The following is an 18341-nucleotide window of genomic DNA, read 5'->3' on the forward strand; positions in this document are numbered from 1 at the left end:
CTCCTGCGCTGGATTGCCAGTGTTCGCCGGAGGTGGCTGCAGGCATGGTCTGGTGGGTGCAGGGAATGGAGAGCCTTACGGCCGTTTTGCACTTCTACGGAGGCTGCCTCCATAAGAGTGCACTAGCGTGAAATGACCCTAAGGCTTTATTCCCTGCACCCACCATACCCACCTCTGGTATGCGACTCATGTATGCACCTCATGCAGCAAATATTTGTACTTCAAGAGCACAATAAAGCAATTGACAGCAGTGCTGGTGTTCTCTCCTCATTGCATAAGTACTGAAGATTATACACCGGGAATTTGGGTGATAATGCAAATGATGTGCCATGACCATGATGGAATGTTTCAGATAACCACAGATCAATGAAGACAGACTACGTCACAACACTTGCGCTTAGAAGTAAAAACTACTGTCTCAAGGCTTTGGCCTTAAAAAAAAATCAGTACCAACATGAGCATACACAGAAACACCACAAACAAGTAAAAAGGGAGACGATTTATTTTTTTCTCTGAAGAGTGTCAGTGCATAGTTACAAACATACATATAAAAAGTTTAAAATAGTTCCATAAAAAGTTATAAAATAAAGTCTTGCTCAAGAGAAAAAAACTTCACATCAGCGCTTTGTGTTTACCCAATGGTAAGGATCAATGACAGGACTTGAGAATGCAGTCAATTGTCTGTAGTTCTTGTAGGATTTAGGGTGATAGATTTTAGATTGATGGTACCCATCATTTGGGTAGCGCTTTCTACGAGGGAATTGCAACCACTGCTGCATGGGCTGGCTGTAGTCTGTGCACTGTGGAAGAAAGATCAGATTAGGAAAGTTGTCCTGCTAGTCATCCAAACATTTGTAATCAAGAAACCAATAATTAACTCTCAAAAAGGGGTTTGGGGGCCTTTTAAAGGGGACCTGTAGTAAAGATTTCTGCACAATATTTTATAAGTTGTCAGTATTTGCACATTGTAAATTAAAAAAAAAAAAAAAAAAAACTTTTCATTTTGAAACCACCACAGTTGGCTACAGCTTTAGTTCTGTCAGGTGCATCACTGGAAAGTTTGAGAATTCCAAAGCCAGTGAAACAGCCTGGTCTCCCTGAATGCTGAGATGAGAATTCCGCATAGCTAAAAACTGACACTTTTGCAGAAAACCCACACATGTACAGGTGAGGTAATTAGTGTCTCAGCAGAGCTGATCTACCTGTATGGATTTCCACAAAACATGCACTGTTTGTGGGCCTTGAGGACAGGGTTGGGAACACTGCATTGCCTCTTTCCAGTTTCTTTTTTAAATGCACTACAGAATCTGTTTTACTAGGCCAGGCATGTCCCAACATCCACAATATCTGAATGCATTTCCACTGAGTCAGCAACTCAGGTACAGAACCTGGGAATTAGGCCAGTGCCAAGCCTTGACCGGATTGGTTAAACAGTCCTTGACATACCACCAGGGCAGTTTCTAGGCCAAAATGCACCCAGAGCGAGGGAGTAAAAATTGCGCCCCCTCTCCCCGTGGAGCCAGGTATAGGTGCCCACAGTATAGGTTAGCCAGCTATAGATCCCCGTATGGTTAGCCAGCTAAACAGTAAAAAAGGGTGCAGGAGGCTAGTGGAGAAATCGGGCGCCGCCATTCACTCCTATAATAATTATCGTTTAATGGGCGCCGAACAGGAAAAAAGGGCGCCCGAGAATAATAACGTTTTCCAACGGCGCCCGAAGATTTTTCATGTTTTATAACTGCATGTGATGATTTACGTTTCTTATTTCAATAAAATGTTTTAAATGTTCTCTTACTGTAAAACATTCACAAAACAAAGCGATCAGTACGTAATGTAAATTGTAATATATTTTATCCCATACTGTTTAAACATTATTCTACACAATACAGTGAGCACTAAGGAGGGTCTTAGGTTTAGGCACCAACAGGGGGGGGGTCTTAGGTTTAGGCATCAACAGGGGGGTCTAGGGGTTAGGGGTAGGTACAGGGAGGGTTACTTAGTAATTTTTTTAAACGTTATTATACGTTTCACTATTTAAACGGAAGATTAACGTTTTTACAATTGCCGATTTAATGCACATTTAATGATTTATAACTTTATAAAACATTTTAAACGAAATACAGTACAATACATTTTTAAACGTTATCCATGCTTATCGTTTAAAACCCCACGCCCTTTTTTCCCAGCGCCCAATTTAACGTACGCCCCCCTTGTATAGGTAGCCAGGCATAGGTGCCCCAGTATAGGTTAGCCAGGTAGGTGCCCCAGTATAGTTGGGGCAACTATACTGGAGGCACCTACCTGGCTAACCTATACTGGTTAGGTTAGATAGGCAAGTTCCCCCAGTACAGGTTAACTAGGTGGGTGCCTCCAATATAGCTAGACAGAATAGTTGCCCCCGCATAGGTTAGATAGGTAGGTACCCCCAGTATATGTTAGGTAGGTGCCTCCAATATAGGTAGCCAGTATAGGCAAGCTAGTTAGGTGCCCCCAGTATAGGTTAGATAGATACTGCCCCCAGTATAAGTTGGATAGGTAGGTGCCCCCAGTATAGGTTAGATATATAGGTGCCCCCAGTACAAGTTAGATAGGTGGCTGCCCCCAGCATTACCCCGCATATGAATGTGGCAATCATTACCTCACATGAAAGCAGCAACCATTACCCCACGTATGAAGGAACAGTGCACTCACTGTAGCACGCAAAAAACAAACATCTTAGATTTGACGTCAAAGGCTTTAATACATGCCATTGCCACACCTCCAGCCACTTCTAAAATGAATGTGTGGCCCGCACAGCCAGGGTGAAAAATAGGTTGTGATCATAAAACATTGTGAATAGTGCTCAATGCTCATGATGAATAAATTCGTAAATCTTGAATTAGTGGCCCCCTCTCCCGGAATAGAAAAAGCCCAAAATACAATATAAAAAGACATATGCAATGTAGAAAAAAAATAGATCTACTATACAGAAAACTGTCCTTAGGTAATATTCAAGAAAAAAATCTCCTAAACCATAATTATGCGGCATGTTCCCCCAATAAAATAGAAAAAAAAAAAATCTCTTCAGCAGGATGGGCATTAGACAACTTAATTTGCAGCATTCCTCTCAAACAAATAACATAATTAGGCAGCACAACATAATTGGGGCATTTCATATAAATGAGCAGGGATTCTTGCAAACTCACTGGGTCAATTGCACAGGTTGACCCTATGGTACTGCTGTCCCTGGTGTTCTAGCAGTGGGAAAGTTAAAGGTGGCCATACACTGGTCGATTTGCCATCAGATTCGACCAACAGATAGATCCCTCTCTGATCGAATCTGATCAGAGAGGGATCGTATGGCTACCTTTACAGCAAACAGATTGTGAACCGATTTCAGCCTGAAACCGTTCACAATCTGTTGTGGTGGTGCTGCGCCCGCATACATTACCTGCTCCGCCGGCGCAACTCCAGTCCCCCGGTCACCGCTGCTCTGTCTGCGCTCTGGTCTCCAGGTCCAGCATGCCTCACTTCTTCTAGCCCGGCAGGAAGTTTAAACAGTAGAGGGCGCTCTACTGTTTAAACTTCCTGCCAGGCTAGAAGAAGTGAGGCATGCCGGACCTGGAGACCAGAGCGCAGACAGCAGCGGTGACCGGGGGACTGGAGTTGCGCCGGCGGAGCAGGTAATGTATGCGGGCTCTATTGCGTCGGTCGGGCACTCGAACGCCGCTAGCGATGCGCTCTTTACCTGCGAGCGATGGTTATTTTCCGCACGATCGAACGAAATGGGATCGAAATTTGGTGTGTAGCGTGAACGATTGGCAGCTGATTCGATCCCAGTGATCGAATCTGCTGTCGAAACAGGTGCAAATCAGGCCAGTGTATGGCCAGCTTTAGAGTTAGAAGAAGCGGTAGTGAGTAGCGTCAGTAGTGGTAGTAGGATTAGTATTTAGGTGCGTACACACGCCGGACTGGAGGCAACGGGTCCGTTGTTACCTCCCGCCGACAGTGCGTACACACGCCGGACTGTCGTTGGCACGCCCACTCAGCGGGAGGTAACAACGGACCAGTCGTTGCCTCCAGTCTGGCGTGTGTACGCACCTTTAGGTGTAGCAGCAGTGAGATAAGGTGCGGTGGCAGTGATGTGGCGGTGGGGTTAGTGTTAAGTGCAATGGTGGGATTAGTGTTAGGGGCAATGGTGAGGTTAGCATTATGTACAGCTGCGGTGAGGTTAGCGTTAGGTGCAGCTGCAGTTAGGTTAGCATTAGGTTCAGCAACGTTGAAGTTAGGGTTAGATGCAGTGATTGTGAGGTTAGCATTAGGTGTGGTGGCGTTAGGTGCAGTGGCAGTGGGGTTAGCGTTAGTTGTGGCAGTGGTGAGGTTAACGTTAGGTGCGGTGGCAGTGATGTTAGTGTTAGGTGCAGTGGGCATTGGCAGTGAGGTTAGTTTCAGGTGTGGTGGTGAGGTTAGCTTTTGGTGCGGTGGGGAGGTTAGCGTTAGGTTTGGCGGTGAGATTAGCGCTAGGTACAGAGGTCAGATTAGTGTTAGGTTTGGCGCTGAGGTTAGCCCCTCCAATATAGATAGCCATAGAGCCCTATACAGGGAGCCAGGAAACCCCCCCCCCATCATAGGTATAAGTGCCCCAACAGAAAGCCAGACCCCCTCCCAGTATATAGCCAGTGCCAGTAAAACTGACATTTTATGTGATGGGAGACAGGGAGCCCCACCCCAAAGCAGAGTTTGTAGGGGAGGGAAAGGTGATGTAACTCACCACATCAGACTCCTGCATTCACAAGAAGATTCACTCCATGTTTGGGGACTTTGATTCAGTTTAGAGGTGGAGCCTCATTGTAATTTGGGGGCGGAGCGTCACCATGATTTGGCGGTGGTTTGTGGATTCCCTGCTGCCCCTTTGTAATTCGTCCAGCACATTGCATGTTTAGGACGGGAGGCGGAGTTTGCACGTAAAAGCAGCCAACCCAGGTCCATTCTAAGAGCAGCCTAGAGCTCTCATCCTATGCCGTAGACACTAGCCCGGCACGAACGAACTACTGCTGCTGGGGGCGGGGCTTTGGATCTAGCACCAACAGGGCTGCAAGCAATATTGTAATATTTACACAAGTAGTGCTGCACAGACGGTCTGGCCCTGTGTGTGATGAGAAAGGAGGGGGTGTCAGTCCGTGCCCAATGGCGCCCTCCCTCCCTTAGCGCTCAGGGCAGCAGCACGGGCTCCACGGCCCTAGAAACGGGCATGCATACCACTGTAATAAGGTGGTACACCACTGGCTGCAAATTATATTGTGGAACAAGTTTCTGTTCCACAATATAAGCTTTATTTGAAGGCAGTGGTGTGCCACCTCTTCTACATTGACATGTCCATTGTCTGGCCTAGGGACCCCCCCAAGCCTTTTTGGGTGGCCCCAAAGTGATAGTTAATTCTATGCAACTTGCAGGTTGTAGATGTGTAGCCACATGCAGGGGCCATCTTGAGTTCCTGCTCTGCCTCCCCTATAGGTTAGTGGCTGCAGCAGTAACAGCCACTGATGGGCAGCCGCCACTGTACTAACTGCACAGTATATGGGTTATTTCCTGGTTCTATTTGACCACACACAGAAAATATTTCTGCAAAATCAATTGTAGAGTGCTTATAGGTGGAGCATCCACCTACAGCCAAGTTCATTTTGCATGGGACAAAAGCAAATTAAAATTGAAAAGTGAAAAAAAAAATCCTGTTGGGCATCCATCTCGCTCGTGAGGCTGCCCACCTATGACACAGGGAACAAGTGACTCATGAATACTCCCAAATGGCTTGAGGGTAAACCAGAAAGGACAGGTAGAATATTTAAGAGGATCAGAAAAACTTAAGGAAAACTGTTACTTTCAGGATAATCAATGTTACAGTATTCTCAAAAGTCCTTAAAGGGACTTCAGGCACTTAAACCTGAAGTGAGGAAAATTTAAAAGACATGACGTAGCTGCAAATAAATATTACATACTAACCTCATCAGTTCCTCTCAGCTCACCATTTTATTCTTATAGCTTTCAGTTACAACTGAATGTGCAAGGTAATGTCCATGTTTCCCTATGGCTCAAGTGGGTGATATTACAGTTGAACAGTATTGACCAATAAGCTGTTAGGGGGTAATGGCCATTTTCAAAATGGATGACGGAGAAATCCATTGATCAGTGTACAAATGGGACGCAGGAGAGGAGAAAGATTGAGTAGTAGACTACATGGGAGGCAAGTATGACCTGGGTATGGTTATTTTGACTTTATTTTCAATTCAGGTTCTCTTTAAAGAACTGAAGCAAGAAGGATGCCATATATTTTTTTTTTTTTAAATACTACCAGTTGCCTGGCTGTCAGTGGCGGCTCCAGGAATTACTTTGGGGGTGCCATGCAGGAGCACCGCTGAAAAATTTTAGGGGCTTGGCCAAAATGAGATGTGTAGTAAAGTGCTGGAGTACATTTCAGTGCTATATAAATACATTATATGGTAGGACATATGGTCGTATTAGATTGTGAGCTCTTCCAAGAACCTGACCATGTACTCCGTGTGCTTGATAAGATGTTACTGCTCTATAAATTATGGACATTAGACTAGAGGCCTGCGAGGGTTCCACTTTTTCATACCTGCACCTGACCCGCACCCCACTACCCAACCCGCTTTCTGGTGAATTTGATACCTGCAACCCAACCCGCAGAACTGCTACCCGCACCCGACACCCGCTTTTTTCATTTTCTTCTAAAGTGCACATTTAAATTAACATTGGGGAGGTGTAAAACTATTTTTATACACAAACCAAAGCTAAAGAAGGTTTTTAGCTTGCTTTCACTACCCGTGACCGCTACCTGCAACCCTACCCGCATTTTGGGTTACCTGCAGGTACCTGACCCGCTGCAGGTCTCTACATTAGACAGGATTAGTGTGAGCTCCTCTGAGGACAGTGACATGATTATGTACTCTAAAATGCCAGTCCCATTTATAAATCCATAATGTGGCAAAATATTGGACTATGACTATAGTGGGATAGCTCCTGGGCTGCTGTGTCCCAGAACAGGAGGCATAAATGCCTGGCACAAATTGTGAGATTCTGGCAGATTAAGTGAGTTTGCTCATTTCCACCATGTCCAATTGATTTTCCCTCGACTTCCAGGCAAAATAGATTGCTAATCACATACGACATGTTGGAAATTATTGATCTTAAAGTAAATCAGCCATAAAATGTCAGTGTGTACCCAGCATTAAACATTGCAACACCTCCAGGAGGGGGGGGGGATAAACAAGTCTTTCCCCCAAAACAGTGATCACAGTACTGTTAAATCACCTCAATATACAGTGGAGGAAATAATTTTGACCCCTCACTGATTTTGTAAGTTTGTCCAATGACAAAGAAATGAAAAGTCTCAGAACAGTATAATTTCAATGGTAGGTTTAACAGTGGCAGATAGCACATCAAAGGAAAATTGAAAACATAACCTTAAATAAAAGATAGCAATGGATTTGCATTGAGTGAAATAAGTTTTTGAACCCTCTAATAAAAGACTTAATACTTAGTGGAAAAACCTTTGTTTGCAAGCACAGAGATCAAACGTTTCTTGTAATTGATGACCAAGTTTGCACACATTTTAGGAGGAATGTTGGTCCACTCTTTGCAGATCATCTCTAAATCCCTAAGGTTGAGGCTGTCTCTGTGCAACTCTGAGCTTGAGCTCCCTCCATAGGTTTTCTATTGGATTAAGGTCTGGAGACTGACTAGGCCACTCCATGACCTTAATGTGCTTCTTGAGCCACTCCTTTGTTGCCTTTGCTGTATGTTTTGGGTCATTGTCGTGCTGGAACACCCATCCACGACCCATTTTCTGTTTCCTGGCAGAGGGAAAGAGGTTGCCGTTCAGGATTTCATGATACATGGCTCCGTCCATTTTCCTGTTAATGCGATTAAGTTGTCCTGTGCCCTTAGCAGAAAAACACCCCCAAAGCAAAATGTTTCCACCCCCATGCTTGACGGTGGGGACGGTGTTTTGGGTGTCATAGGCAGCATTTTTCTTCCGCCAAACACAGCGAGTTGAGTTAATGCCAAAGAGCTCTATTTTGGTCTCATCAGACCACAGCACCTTCTCCCAGTCACTCACAGAATCATTCAGGTGTTCATTGGCAAACTTCAGACGGGCCTGCACATGTGCCTTCTTGAGCAGGGGGACCTTGCGAGCCCTGCAGGATTTTAATCCATTGCGGTGTAATTTGTTTCCAATGGTTTTCTTGGTGACTGTGGTCCCTGCTAATTTGAGGTCATTCACTAACTCCTCCCGTGTAGTTCTAGGATGCTTTTTCACCTTTCTCAGAACCATTGACACCCCACGAGGTGAGATCTTGCGTGGAGCCCCAGAGCAAGGTCGATCGATGGTCATTTTGTGCTCCTTCCATTTTCAAACAATCGCACCAACAGTTGTCACCTTCTCTCCCAGCTTCTTGCTAATGGTTTTGTAGCCCATTCCAGCCTTGTGCAGGTCTACAATTTTGTCTGACATCCTTGGACAGCTCTTTGGCCTTTCCCATGTTGGAAAGCTTGGAGTCTGATTGATTCTGTGGACAGGTGTCTTTTATACAGGTGACTAGTTAAGACAGGTGTCCTTAATGAGGGTGACTAATTGAGTAGAAGTGTCTAACCACTCTGTGGGAGCCAGAACTCTTAATGGTTGGTAGGGGTTCAAAAACGTATTTCACTCAGAGATGCAAATCAGTTGCTATCTTTTATTTAAGGTTATTTTTTCAATTTTCCTTTTGATGTGTTGCCACTGTTAAAAATAAACCTACCATTGAAATGATACTGTTCTGAGACTTTTCATTTCTTTGAAATTGGACAAACTTACAAAATCAGTGAGGGGTCAAATAATTTCCTCCACTAACTGAAATTTTAAGAATGGGTCAATACACAAATTCAAACACTCACAAAATGGTGCCAGACAAATCACCCCTGCCCCCCCACCAGACTCACTCAGTGTCTCACTATGTGCTGCTGCACCACTCCAGTCTTGGCACTGCAGTCTAGTCTGTTTCTCTCTGGCCGGAGGTGTTGCGTTAGGCTTCGGCCGCTGGTGCCATTTTGACTGCAGTCAGGTTTGTGCAATCAAAATGGTGCCAGCAGCCAGGCCAGAGCCTACCACACGGCCCATCCCGATCCCCCGCAAAGCGACCCCACAGTCAGAATCAGAGGCAGCCAGGCAATGACGCAGCAAAAACTAAGGCCTCAAACCCTCCCCCAAGATGCCTGCACTGAACCAGCTGGGGACTCAATGGGACTGGCTCTCCTCTCCAGACTCTAGCCCCCTCTCCTCCAGACTCTGATGCACTCTAGTCTCCCTCTCTCCTCATGGCTCTGCCCTCATGCGGTGCGCGCAGTTTTATGCTGCCTGACCGAGTGACGTCACGTCAGTGTGCGCACGGAACCTCTGATGTCAGTCGGTCTGTGACGTCACGGCCGCACACAGCAGAGGGAGCCTGAGCACAGCGTGAGTGTCAGACAGGGCTGGGCAAAAGATTAAAGTGGCAGTACCATATTGCTGCTACAATTTTTTTAAAATAGTACCTGTTTTGGGGCGCTTGGACAAATTTAGGGGTGCTTCAGCACCCGAAAGCATCCCCCTGGCGTCACCCCTGCTGGCTGTCCTACTGATACTCTGCCTCCAATACTTTTACCCATAGACCCTGCATAAACATGCAGCAGATCAGGCGTTTGACATGGTCAGTCTCCATAACCCTCCCACTTCAGTTGTCCATTAAACAGGGGAAAAAAAAAAAGAAAAAAAAACCTTGGCCAGAGCCCCACATGCACAGCAGTGTTCCTGTGCTCAGAAGCACACCCATAATTTAAGGTGGGGGTTCCTGAAAGGTCTCCCTCAGACAAGCACTATACTACAGAATATGGTAGGACATCAGGCTGGGTCACTCAATGAAATTTCCTGTCAGAACTGTCTGACAGGATCTGCTGATAGACATGTTTTATCTGCTCTTGATTAACAGGATCAATCAGGAGCAGTTTGGATACAGATAATGAGGACAGCCGGCACTGCTAATGGAGAAAGTGAAGCATTCACACAGCAGGGCACAGGGCTGTGCTCATACTCAACTCACGTTCCCCAGAGCTGCTCCATGCTCTGTACATGCTGCTGCTCCATCTAAAGTCAACTGTAGCAGTAAAAGTGGGCAGTGCTGTGAGCTGCAGCATGCCTGCAGATATATTTTGATTCAATGCGTGCCTGTCCTAGACACTGCACCAGCCCCAGTCTGAAAGGGGGGGGGGGGGGGAGATTCAGGGCAGCTGTAATCCCCCTGCGTTTGCCTATGGCCCTCACTATCCAAAGCCCATCCGTGTGCCATGCATAGGAACAGGATGACACAGCAATTCTATAGGATTGTGCACCACTCTTTACCAGATTAGTACCTACACACCCACATGTCCATAGCTACAAGACTAAAGCAAATGCACATACCTGGTAGATGCTGTTTGGATTGCTCACTGTAGGAATAGCTTTTGGCTCTTTGAGCGTGTTGGGCTCTTCATCAGAAGAAGAAGTCCCAGAGTGATAATCTGAGGTAGCCTTTTCCACAGCTGTGCTAATTCTTTTAGACACGTTGTACTCTTCCTTTCCCATGAAGTTTGCAATTGTGAATGGGCTATTTTTTTCTCCATACCTAGCAAGATAGAAGAGTGCATAGTTATTTTGCTACTCATCAGTACACACACAAATGCATAAGTAAATTCATGGTGGAATACCTGCAGCATACTTCAAATGGATCTACCCAGATAGTCATTTCTTTCGGCAGTCCAAGATCGTCAAAGTTTACACTGCTTTCTGCACACGCTTGTGCCAAAACAGAGTCAGTCTGACACTTGTTTATTCTAATGCACCTAGGAGAAGAGATAAGTCAATAAGAGTGTTCTATTTACTAGCAGCGAGTTAATCTAGAACACCAGTACTTACCTGCTTTCTTATGTTACCCTCCCAAAGGAAAAAAAAAAATTCCTTGCATTGGAGCAATGGTGTGATCTAAGCACAGTTTCCCATCCCTGTCCACCAACAGTACATGTTTTGCAGAAAACCACAAACATGCACAGGTGGGGTAATTCGTGTCCCAGAGCTAACTACCTTTGTGGATTTCCACAAAACATGCACGGTTGGTGGGCCTTGAGGACAGGGTTGGGGAACACTGCTAAGTAAGCTCATACACGATCCAATGCACAACTGCAGACCCATGACCAACCACACAAGTTGTTTGACAAGTACATACATTAGAGATGGCTTGAACCTCCGATTTTAGGTTTGCGAACGCCAACTTCCGCAAAGGTTTGTTTTCGTGCGAACTTTGAAACGCAATAGACTTCAATGGGCAGGTGAACTTCCAAAACTACAAACCCTGTTCCTGGCCACAAAAAGTGATGGAAGAGATGTTTCGAGGGGTCTTGACTACAAGAGGAAACCATTCTCAAAAAGACCTTATACTTTGAGAAAAATCAATTTTAAAGATCTCATACTGAGCGTGGGATGTGTTCCAACCACTGCCGACTTTAACGGTTAATCGCAAAGCCCTCTTAAATGCCAGAAACACTGGAGGTGGGGGGGGAGGGAAGAGCCCCTCGTCCACCCCTCTCCCCTGGAGCCCCCCATACCATGGACCATGCGGGCTGGTATAGCTCAGGGTGCTAAGCCCCATGTGACCAGGGCTCCACATTCTGGCCATCCCAGCCTGCATGGGGGACAAGGTTTTACAGAGCTCGGAAGGAGACCCCTCCCCCCCCCCCCCCATGTCATTTTTTTTTGGGGGGGGGGACATTTCCAACACTGGACATATTTTTTTAAAAAATCTTTTCCCACTATCTTAACATATCCTGCTAGTTTGGTGTTGCTAGGATGTAAGGGGCCTTTGCTATTAACTGCTAAAGTCAGCAGGAATTTTCTCTACAATCTGTCATTGACCGGCATTTAAATGTATATACTTTAATACCGGTTAAAGTTCACCGGTGAACCAGTCGGGCCATCTAATGTACACAAACCAACTTCACTTAGAGGAACTCCAGCAAAAATGTAATTAAAAAAAGTGCTTCATTTTTACAATTGTGTAAGTTTTAGTCAGCGTTTGCCCATTGTAAAATCTTTCCTCTCCCTGATTTACATTCAGACATTGATCACATGGTGGCATTTTTGCTGCTGGCAGGTGATGTCAGTGGAAGGAGATGACACTTTGGCAGATGGAAACAGCTGTAAACCATAATTTCCCACAAGCAACAAGGCTCCCACAGTGTGCTGTCAGAATCATATCAGCCATACAGAGCCCCCTGATCGGTTTATAAAAAAGGAAAATATGTCTCATGGGTAAGGGGGCATCAGCTACTGATTGGGATGAAGTTCAATTTTTGGTTACAGTTTTTGATTACCATGCTTGCAAGCTAAATGTCAAACTGCACCAACATGTCCACATTCAAATACAATACAAAGTTGTTCAAAAGACTTGTACACGGTCCCAATCCACCGGATAGGTGACGGGACATGGCAAAACAACCTGTTAGTTGATCTGGTTGTTTGTCAGCCATACACATGCTCAACTTATATTTTAGACAAGTTTGGCAAATAGATGGACAGATTGTTGGTACTTGTGTATGAACCTTTAGCCATAGATCTAGTGACCAATTCAATCGACAAAGCAATAGAGTTTGAGTGATTGAGTTCAGTGGGAGGGGGAAGAAACCCTAGCTACCCACACAAAGTGATATCCTATGCAATTTACCCTCACAAACCGATCTTGCCAATGTTGTGCCTCCATGCAATAATTGGATTGAATGATGTGAACAGCAGCTTATATCTTCCATCCTGCTCGATCAGCTAACCTGATATTTGGCCACTTTATCAGTTGGGCATACTCATGGCCTGGTGGAAAGGCAGCCAACTCCCATCCGAGCACCTTCCTCCTTATGTAGAGTCCTGAGCAAAGTGTTAATGAGAAGTTACTCCTCCTGCTCTCAGCATTCCCACTGACAGATCTCCCTTCAGTCGGGGCACCTCTAATTACTTAAAGGGAACCTAAACTGAGGATATGGATTTTTCTTTAAAATACCAGTTGCCTGACTCTCCTGCTGATACTTGTGTCTCATACTTCTAGCCACAGCTCCTCAACAAGCATGCAGATCAGGTGCTCTGACTGACGTCAGACTGGATTAGCTGCAGGCTTGTTTCAGGTGTGTGATTCAGCCACTACTGCAGCCAAAGAGATCAGCAGGACTGCCAAGCAACTGGTTATTGTTTAAAAAGAAACATCCATATTCCTCTCAGTTAAGGTTCCCTTTAATACTGAGGGTACTTCAGGCTAATGCTAAGGGGCACCTGTAGTTACCCATTATGGGCAAGGGAAGTAGGGGAGAAATGACAGCTTGGCCAGCCAGTACACTGGCAGCGCAGCAGGTGTTAGTTCATGGAGGGTGAAGTCTAGGGTGTCAGGACATTGTGCCTATAGGCTCCTGTGAGGTAAATCCGGGCCTGGGCATACTGGAACACTAGACCACCACCAGATAGAGTCTATGCCCATGTTTACACAAATATAAAACACTTGGTTCTGTTTTTATTTTTAGAACACTAACTACCTCCCATCTTGTGGCCAAAATGTAAAACCACATCCAAATACCTTTATACACCTTCCCATAGAAAAATGGGATACATTTTCATTATTTTAAAAACCCCTGGAGGTCAAGTGGTTAGTAATGTTTGAAGCAGTTGGGTTAGTCAGCCAAATTGCTAGATGTGTGGCCACCTTAACTCTCCAGCTTTCCTCCCTTTTGTGGCTAGCTTAATTGAAATGAACCATCTGGAGTAATCAGATGCCATTGACTTTTTTTACAGGTTTACTTTAAAGTTGTCAGAACTATGATTTATGGAAAGTCTAAAGAAAACATGGGAAAACCCACATTGCTCAAGTGAGAACTCAGTAGCAAGAGAAAAAAAAAAAAGCTGACGGCAGCAAGTTTTGCTTCTGCGCCCCCGAACCCTCCCACTCCCTCCAAGCACTCCACGATTTGGAGCAAAGTGATTTTGTAAGTGCTTCCAGAGAGCAATTCCATTATTTCCCCCTTCCTGATGTCAGTCAGGAAGTGAACTCTTTGATCCAGAAAATACTATTTATTCTTAAAACCGCCACAAAAACAATTGAGCGTTTAGAGCTCTTCCTATACCTTCCAGCAGAGCAAAATCACCCCCCCCCCCCCCCCCCGCCCAAAAAAAAAAAAAAAAAAAAAAAAGAAAAAAAAAAAAAGGGTACAGGCACCACTTACCGGAGCGCAAAGTGGACCAAACATGCCGATATGAACCTGCTCAGAGATTTAGAGTTTAGCCTCAGTGTTTACTATATGGAGCGTAGAGGCTAGTGAACAGCTCGCCTGCAAATCTCTATGGGCATTCTGGCCCTGTACTACTTCCAGGTCACAATGTCCCAGAGTAGTATGCCTACCCAGGTCTGCATGTGTCCTTTAGTATGCATGCCCTGGCTGTGCACATCGTTGCAATCAGGGAGGTGTACTAAAGGACACGTGCTACTCTGGGACATTGTGACCCAGAAATAGTACAGGGCCCACTGTTTGCAGCAAGCTGCTCGCCTACATCTCTAATGGAGAGCTGCTTAGACAGAGCACTCCTGCAGTCTATTCAGTTGCTGGTGATAAAAACAAAAGGTTGATGGTTGATCTGCCTCAGGGCCAATTCTAGACTATGCTGCCTGAGGATGTGCCAGACACACTGAGTCTGGCAAAACCTGCTCATTCTCAGCCACTCCGTTAGGACAGCAGGGCCACCGCCTCCTTTCTGCTGTGCAAGTCAATGAAACACTGCTGCTTTCCTGCCTCCCCATACACTTTTCACAAATGATGAAGAAAACTTTGTGAATGTCAACATGGTCTTATTTCTATCTGAAATTTTCCAACTTTAGTTTATCACATGCGGCAAATGATTGTGAATAGAGCCCAGTATGTACCAGGAAGGTGGGGGATAGAAAATGCATGAACTTGAGTAATAGTTTCATATTGCAAGACTTACCGAAAAGCTTGTCCTTTGGCTGGATTATCTGCATACCAGTGAGATCTATATCTCGCAAACAGTATGGTGGTCAGTTTAGCAGCAAACAGCTCAGTTTTGTGTTTGCTGAGCTTCCGGTGCTTCTTCACAAACATGGTGATAAAGACAACTGTGGCAGCAATTTCCTCCTTCATGGTGCAGTTGTATATTGCTGTGACAGAATGAAACAAAGAGCCTGTAACTTAAAAGATGAACTCCAGCCTAAACAAACATACTGTCATTAAGTTACGTTATGTTAATTAAAATAGATAGGTAATATAATCTTACCCACACAGTTTTAGGAGAACAGGCAGATGTTTGATTTCATGATGGCAGCCATCTTTTTGGTTGAATGGAGGTGACAGGAAGCATGAGACAGTTCCAACTGTCCTGAGCACCTCTCCCAGTTTCTAGGCAACTTGAACATAGGAAATCCCATCATGCTCTGCACAGCATCAGGGAAAAAGCCTGGGCTTTTTTGTTTGATGGGTGGAGGAGCTTAACAAAAATGCAGCTAAACATGATGCTTTGGTAAGAAAACAGAGTTCTGATACTGTGAAACTGTTAAACACCAAGCCTTTTCAGTTCTGCCGAGTAGATTTTTAGTCCGGAGGTTTACTTTAAGTAAATATTCCAAGTATAGATACATGGTAGTCTGCTACCAGACCAAAGAATTAAAGCTCTTTGCCATGCTCTTCATTGGCTGCCAGTGAACCAGAGTAAAACTACAGAGCTATCCACCATCCTCCTACCTCTTTCATCTCACTAGTCTCCAAGTACCATCCCAACTATGACCTCTGTTCTGTGCATGGCCTTCTGCCATTATACTTAGAATCACCTCTTCACACATACAGGCCTTCTCACAAGCACCCAAGCCCCCCCCCTTCCCCCAGAATTCACTTCCAAAACTTCAAACGCACCCTTAAGGATACACAAGGTGATATGCAACACTAGACAAACCGTGCCAAGCACAATAACTGCTGGGTTTCTTTATTTCTATGCCTGACAGTAGATATGCAAGTGAGATTTTGTCTAGGTCACCAGAGGCAGTCTTGGAGTACATGGGGCCTGGGGTGAGAGTTATAAGCTGGGCCTAGAGCCATAAGTGCAGGCCATATATGGTGCCACCATGCATTTATTACCTGTCCTGTGTCACAGGGCCCCTCAGACTTCCGCCTCTCCAATTAGCCGCATACACGCTGCAGACTGGCGCATGTTCCAACGTCATGCACCAGCGTGCTATGCATATATGCGGCTAATAGAAGAGCGGTGGAAGATAGACGGGCACTGAGAAACAGGAAAGGTAATGTATAAATGCACATACACATTGCTGGGGTTTCATCTCATCCCAGTATCGCTTGCCATTGCCAGCATGCACCAAATCGAGCAAGTGAGCCCGACATCTTACACCATGTAGGCCCGAAATGGGTTGCACCATCGATTGAGCATGCCCTTTATGCCACAGTTTTTCCAATTCTAATCAAATCAGATAGTTGACTGATGTATGGTCATCTCTACACGCACCTTCATGCAATGCCGTCCTGGTGGTATTACTACAGATCTGGCTGGCAGAAGAAATATAAGGGTCTGTTGCATGATTGCATTTGTATTGGGGCACATGCTTCATGCCAGCAGGAATGAACATCTATATTCAATGGATGGCTCTATGACCCAAACCCTAAAAACCCCTGAGGCTCTTCCTGCCTGGTCAGCTCAGGTTGGCAGTATTTTGTGCAATGCACAGGCGCTGACCATGCAGTGCACAGCCATCACGTGCCTGTGGCTTGGAGCACTCTGCATGATGTCACAATTGACGTTATGCATGAGCAAAGAGCTCTCCTGGAAGGTCAGGAGGTCGATGAGGATGCTTGCTCTTAGGGCAGCGTGAGTGCCCGAGTGTGATGTGGAGCCAACCAGTATTCAGGAAGAGCCAGGCACTGTCAGGGCAGCATAAGCAAACTTAGGTGAGGGGGGGGGGGGGGGGAGAGGGGGAAAAAAAAAAAAAATACTTTCAGATTAGCAAACAATCTAAACTAGGAGATTCCACCCTCAGCCTCTGGCCAAGCTGTGCTCCTCTAAATAAAGCCTATAGACCCAGCAACCCATCAGAAATTTGTCCACCTCATTTCCTTCCCATTTCTTTAGTTTGTAAACTCACAAGGGCAGGGCGGACTCCCTTTGAGTCTTGTAAAATACTGTAGGTTGTTAAAACACCGTTCTTTGCATTGTCTCACTTTCATATTATGCACCAATGTGTTATATTCTGTACCCTTGTTTGCATCTTACACACTATGGTAGATGGGACTGTACAGTACAGATAATCCTTGATGCATCTCCATTTAGCATACTAATGGGCAAAAACCTTCCTCCTTGTGCACTATCAGTGTTTCTCAACATTTCATGGGTATGTACCCCTTTTGAAAACCTGTGCTGTCCAAGTACCCCTTGATATGGTAAGAACTCTCAAGTACCCCTTGATACAGATACACTGAATAGTAGTGCTTGATAAATTGTTTCTAAACCGTTTCCAAACATTTGCTGTTTTTAATTAGCTGAAATACTAGTTTGGCTGTTTTAAATAGGATTTGTTATTTTCTGAAACCATACATTTATTAAACTTAATTAAATACATCAAGCCCAAGTACCCCCTGGACCCATCAGAAGTACCCCCTGGGGTACACATACCGCATGTTGAGAACCTAGGCACTATAGGACCTCCCTCACTAGAAGGGCTGGGACCCACCAGAAAGCATAAATCACCATCACTGACTGCTTGTAAACAATGGATTTCTGCTGCGTTTTTTTCAGGACAATTAGTATTAGAGATTTTTAATTTAATGCAATTTTTCATTACAATTTTTTTTTAAATTCACATGCATTGTGAATGGAGGCCATTGAATCACACCACACATTAGACAAGCAGTGCAAATATGCAGTGAAGTATAAAGTACAATACAATTATGCTTCACTGCCACTGAAAAAAAACAGCACTTTTTTAAAACACATGCTGTACATTACTGAATCAGAACATGTGTGTGTACATGTGTGTGCAAAAACACAAACCACTATGGCTATCATTCATAAAAGCATGTGCAGTAAGAAAAAAAAAGTCTGGGCAGGAAAATACCGCATTTGGCATTTTAGACTTCTGTGTGCAAATTCATAAAGGTTTTCACAGCTGCAATAGAAATGCATTTTCCAAAAGTCCAGCTGTCCTTAACATTGTTAAATTCCTGTTCTCCATGCAGAGACCGCATTACAATAA

General features: G+C 45.0%; 1 protein-coding gene across 10 annotated transcripts in view; it reads right to left on the reverse strand.

Annotated features, from left to right (window-relative positions):
* Positions 1–496: 496 nt before the first annotated feature.
* BTG4 (BTG anti-proliferation factor 4) overlaps positions 497–18341 on the reverse strand; it is a 51708-nt gene continuing 33863 nt past the window's right edge. For 9 of the 10 annotated variants that reach the window (XM_068242840.1, XM_068242839.1, XM_068242834.1 and 6 more), the window contains 4 exons: positions 15059–15248; positions 10759–10893; positions 10475–10676; positions 497–800 (listed from right to left, as the gene is read on the reverse strand). In XM_068242840.1, the coding sequence (XP_068098941.1) occupies positions 618–800; positions 10475–10676; positions 10759–10893; positions 15059–15231 (693 nt within the window). In that variant the 5' untranslated portion in view covers positions 15232–15248 and the 3' untranslated portion in view covers positions 497–617. Of the gene's footprint in view, positions 801–10474; positions 10677–10758; positions 10894–15058; positions 15249–15364; positions 15436–18341 lie in introns of those variants that run through there. The other variant, XM_068242841.1, reaches the window with a different exon arrangement.

The sequence above is a fragment of the Hyperolius riggenbachi genome, chromosome 6 (assembly GCF_040937935.1).
Source record: "Hyperolius riggenbachi isolate aHypRig1 chromosome 6, aHypRig1.pri, whole genome shotgun sequence".
Classification (NCBI taxonomy): Eukaryota; Metazoa; Chordata; class Amphibia; order Anura; family Hyperoliidae; genus Hyperolius; species Hyperolius riggenbachi.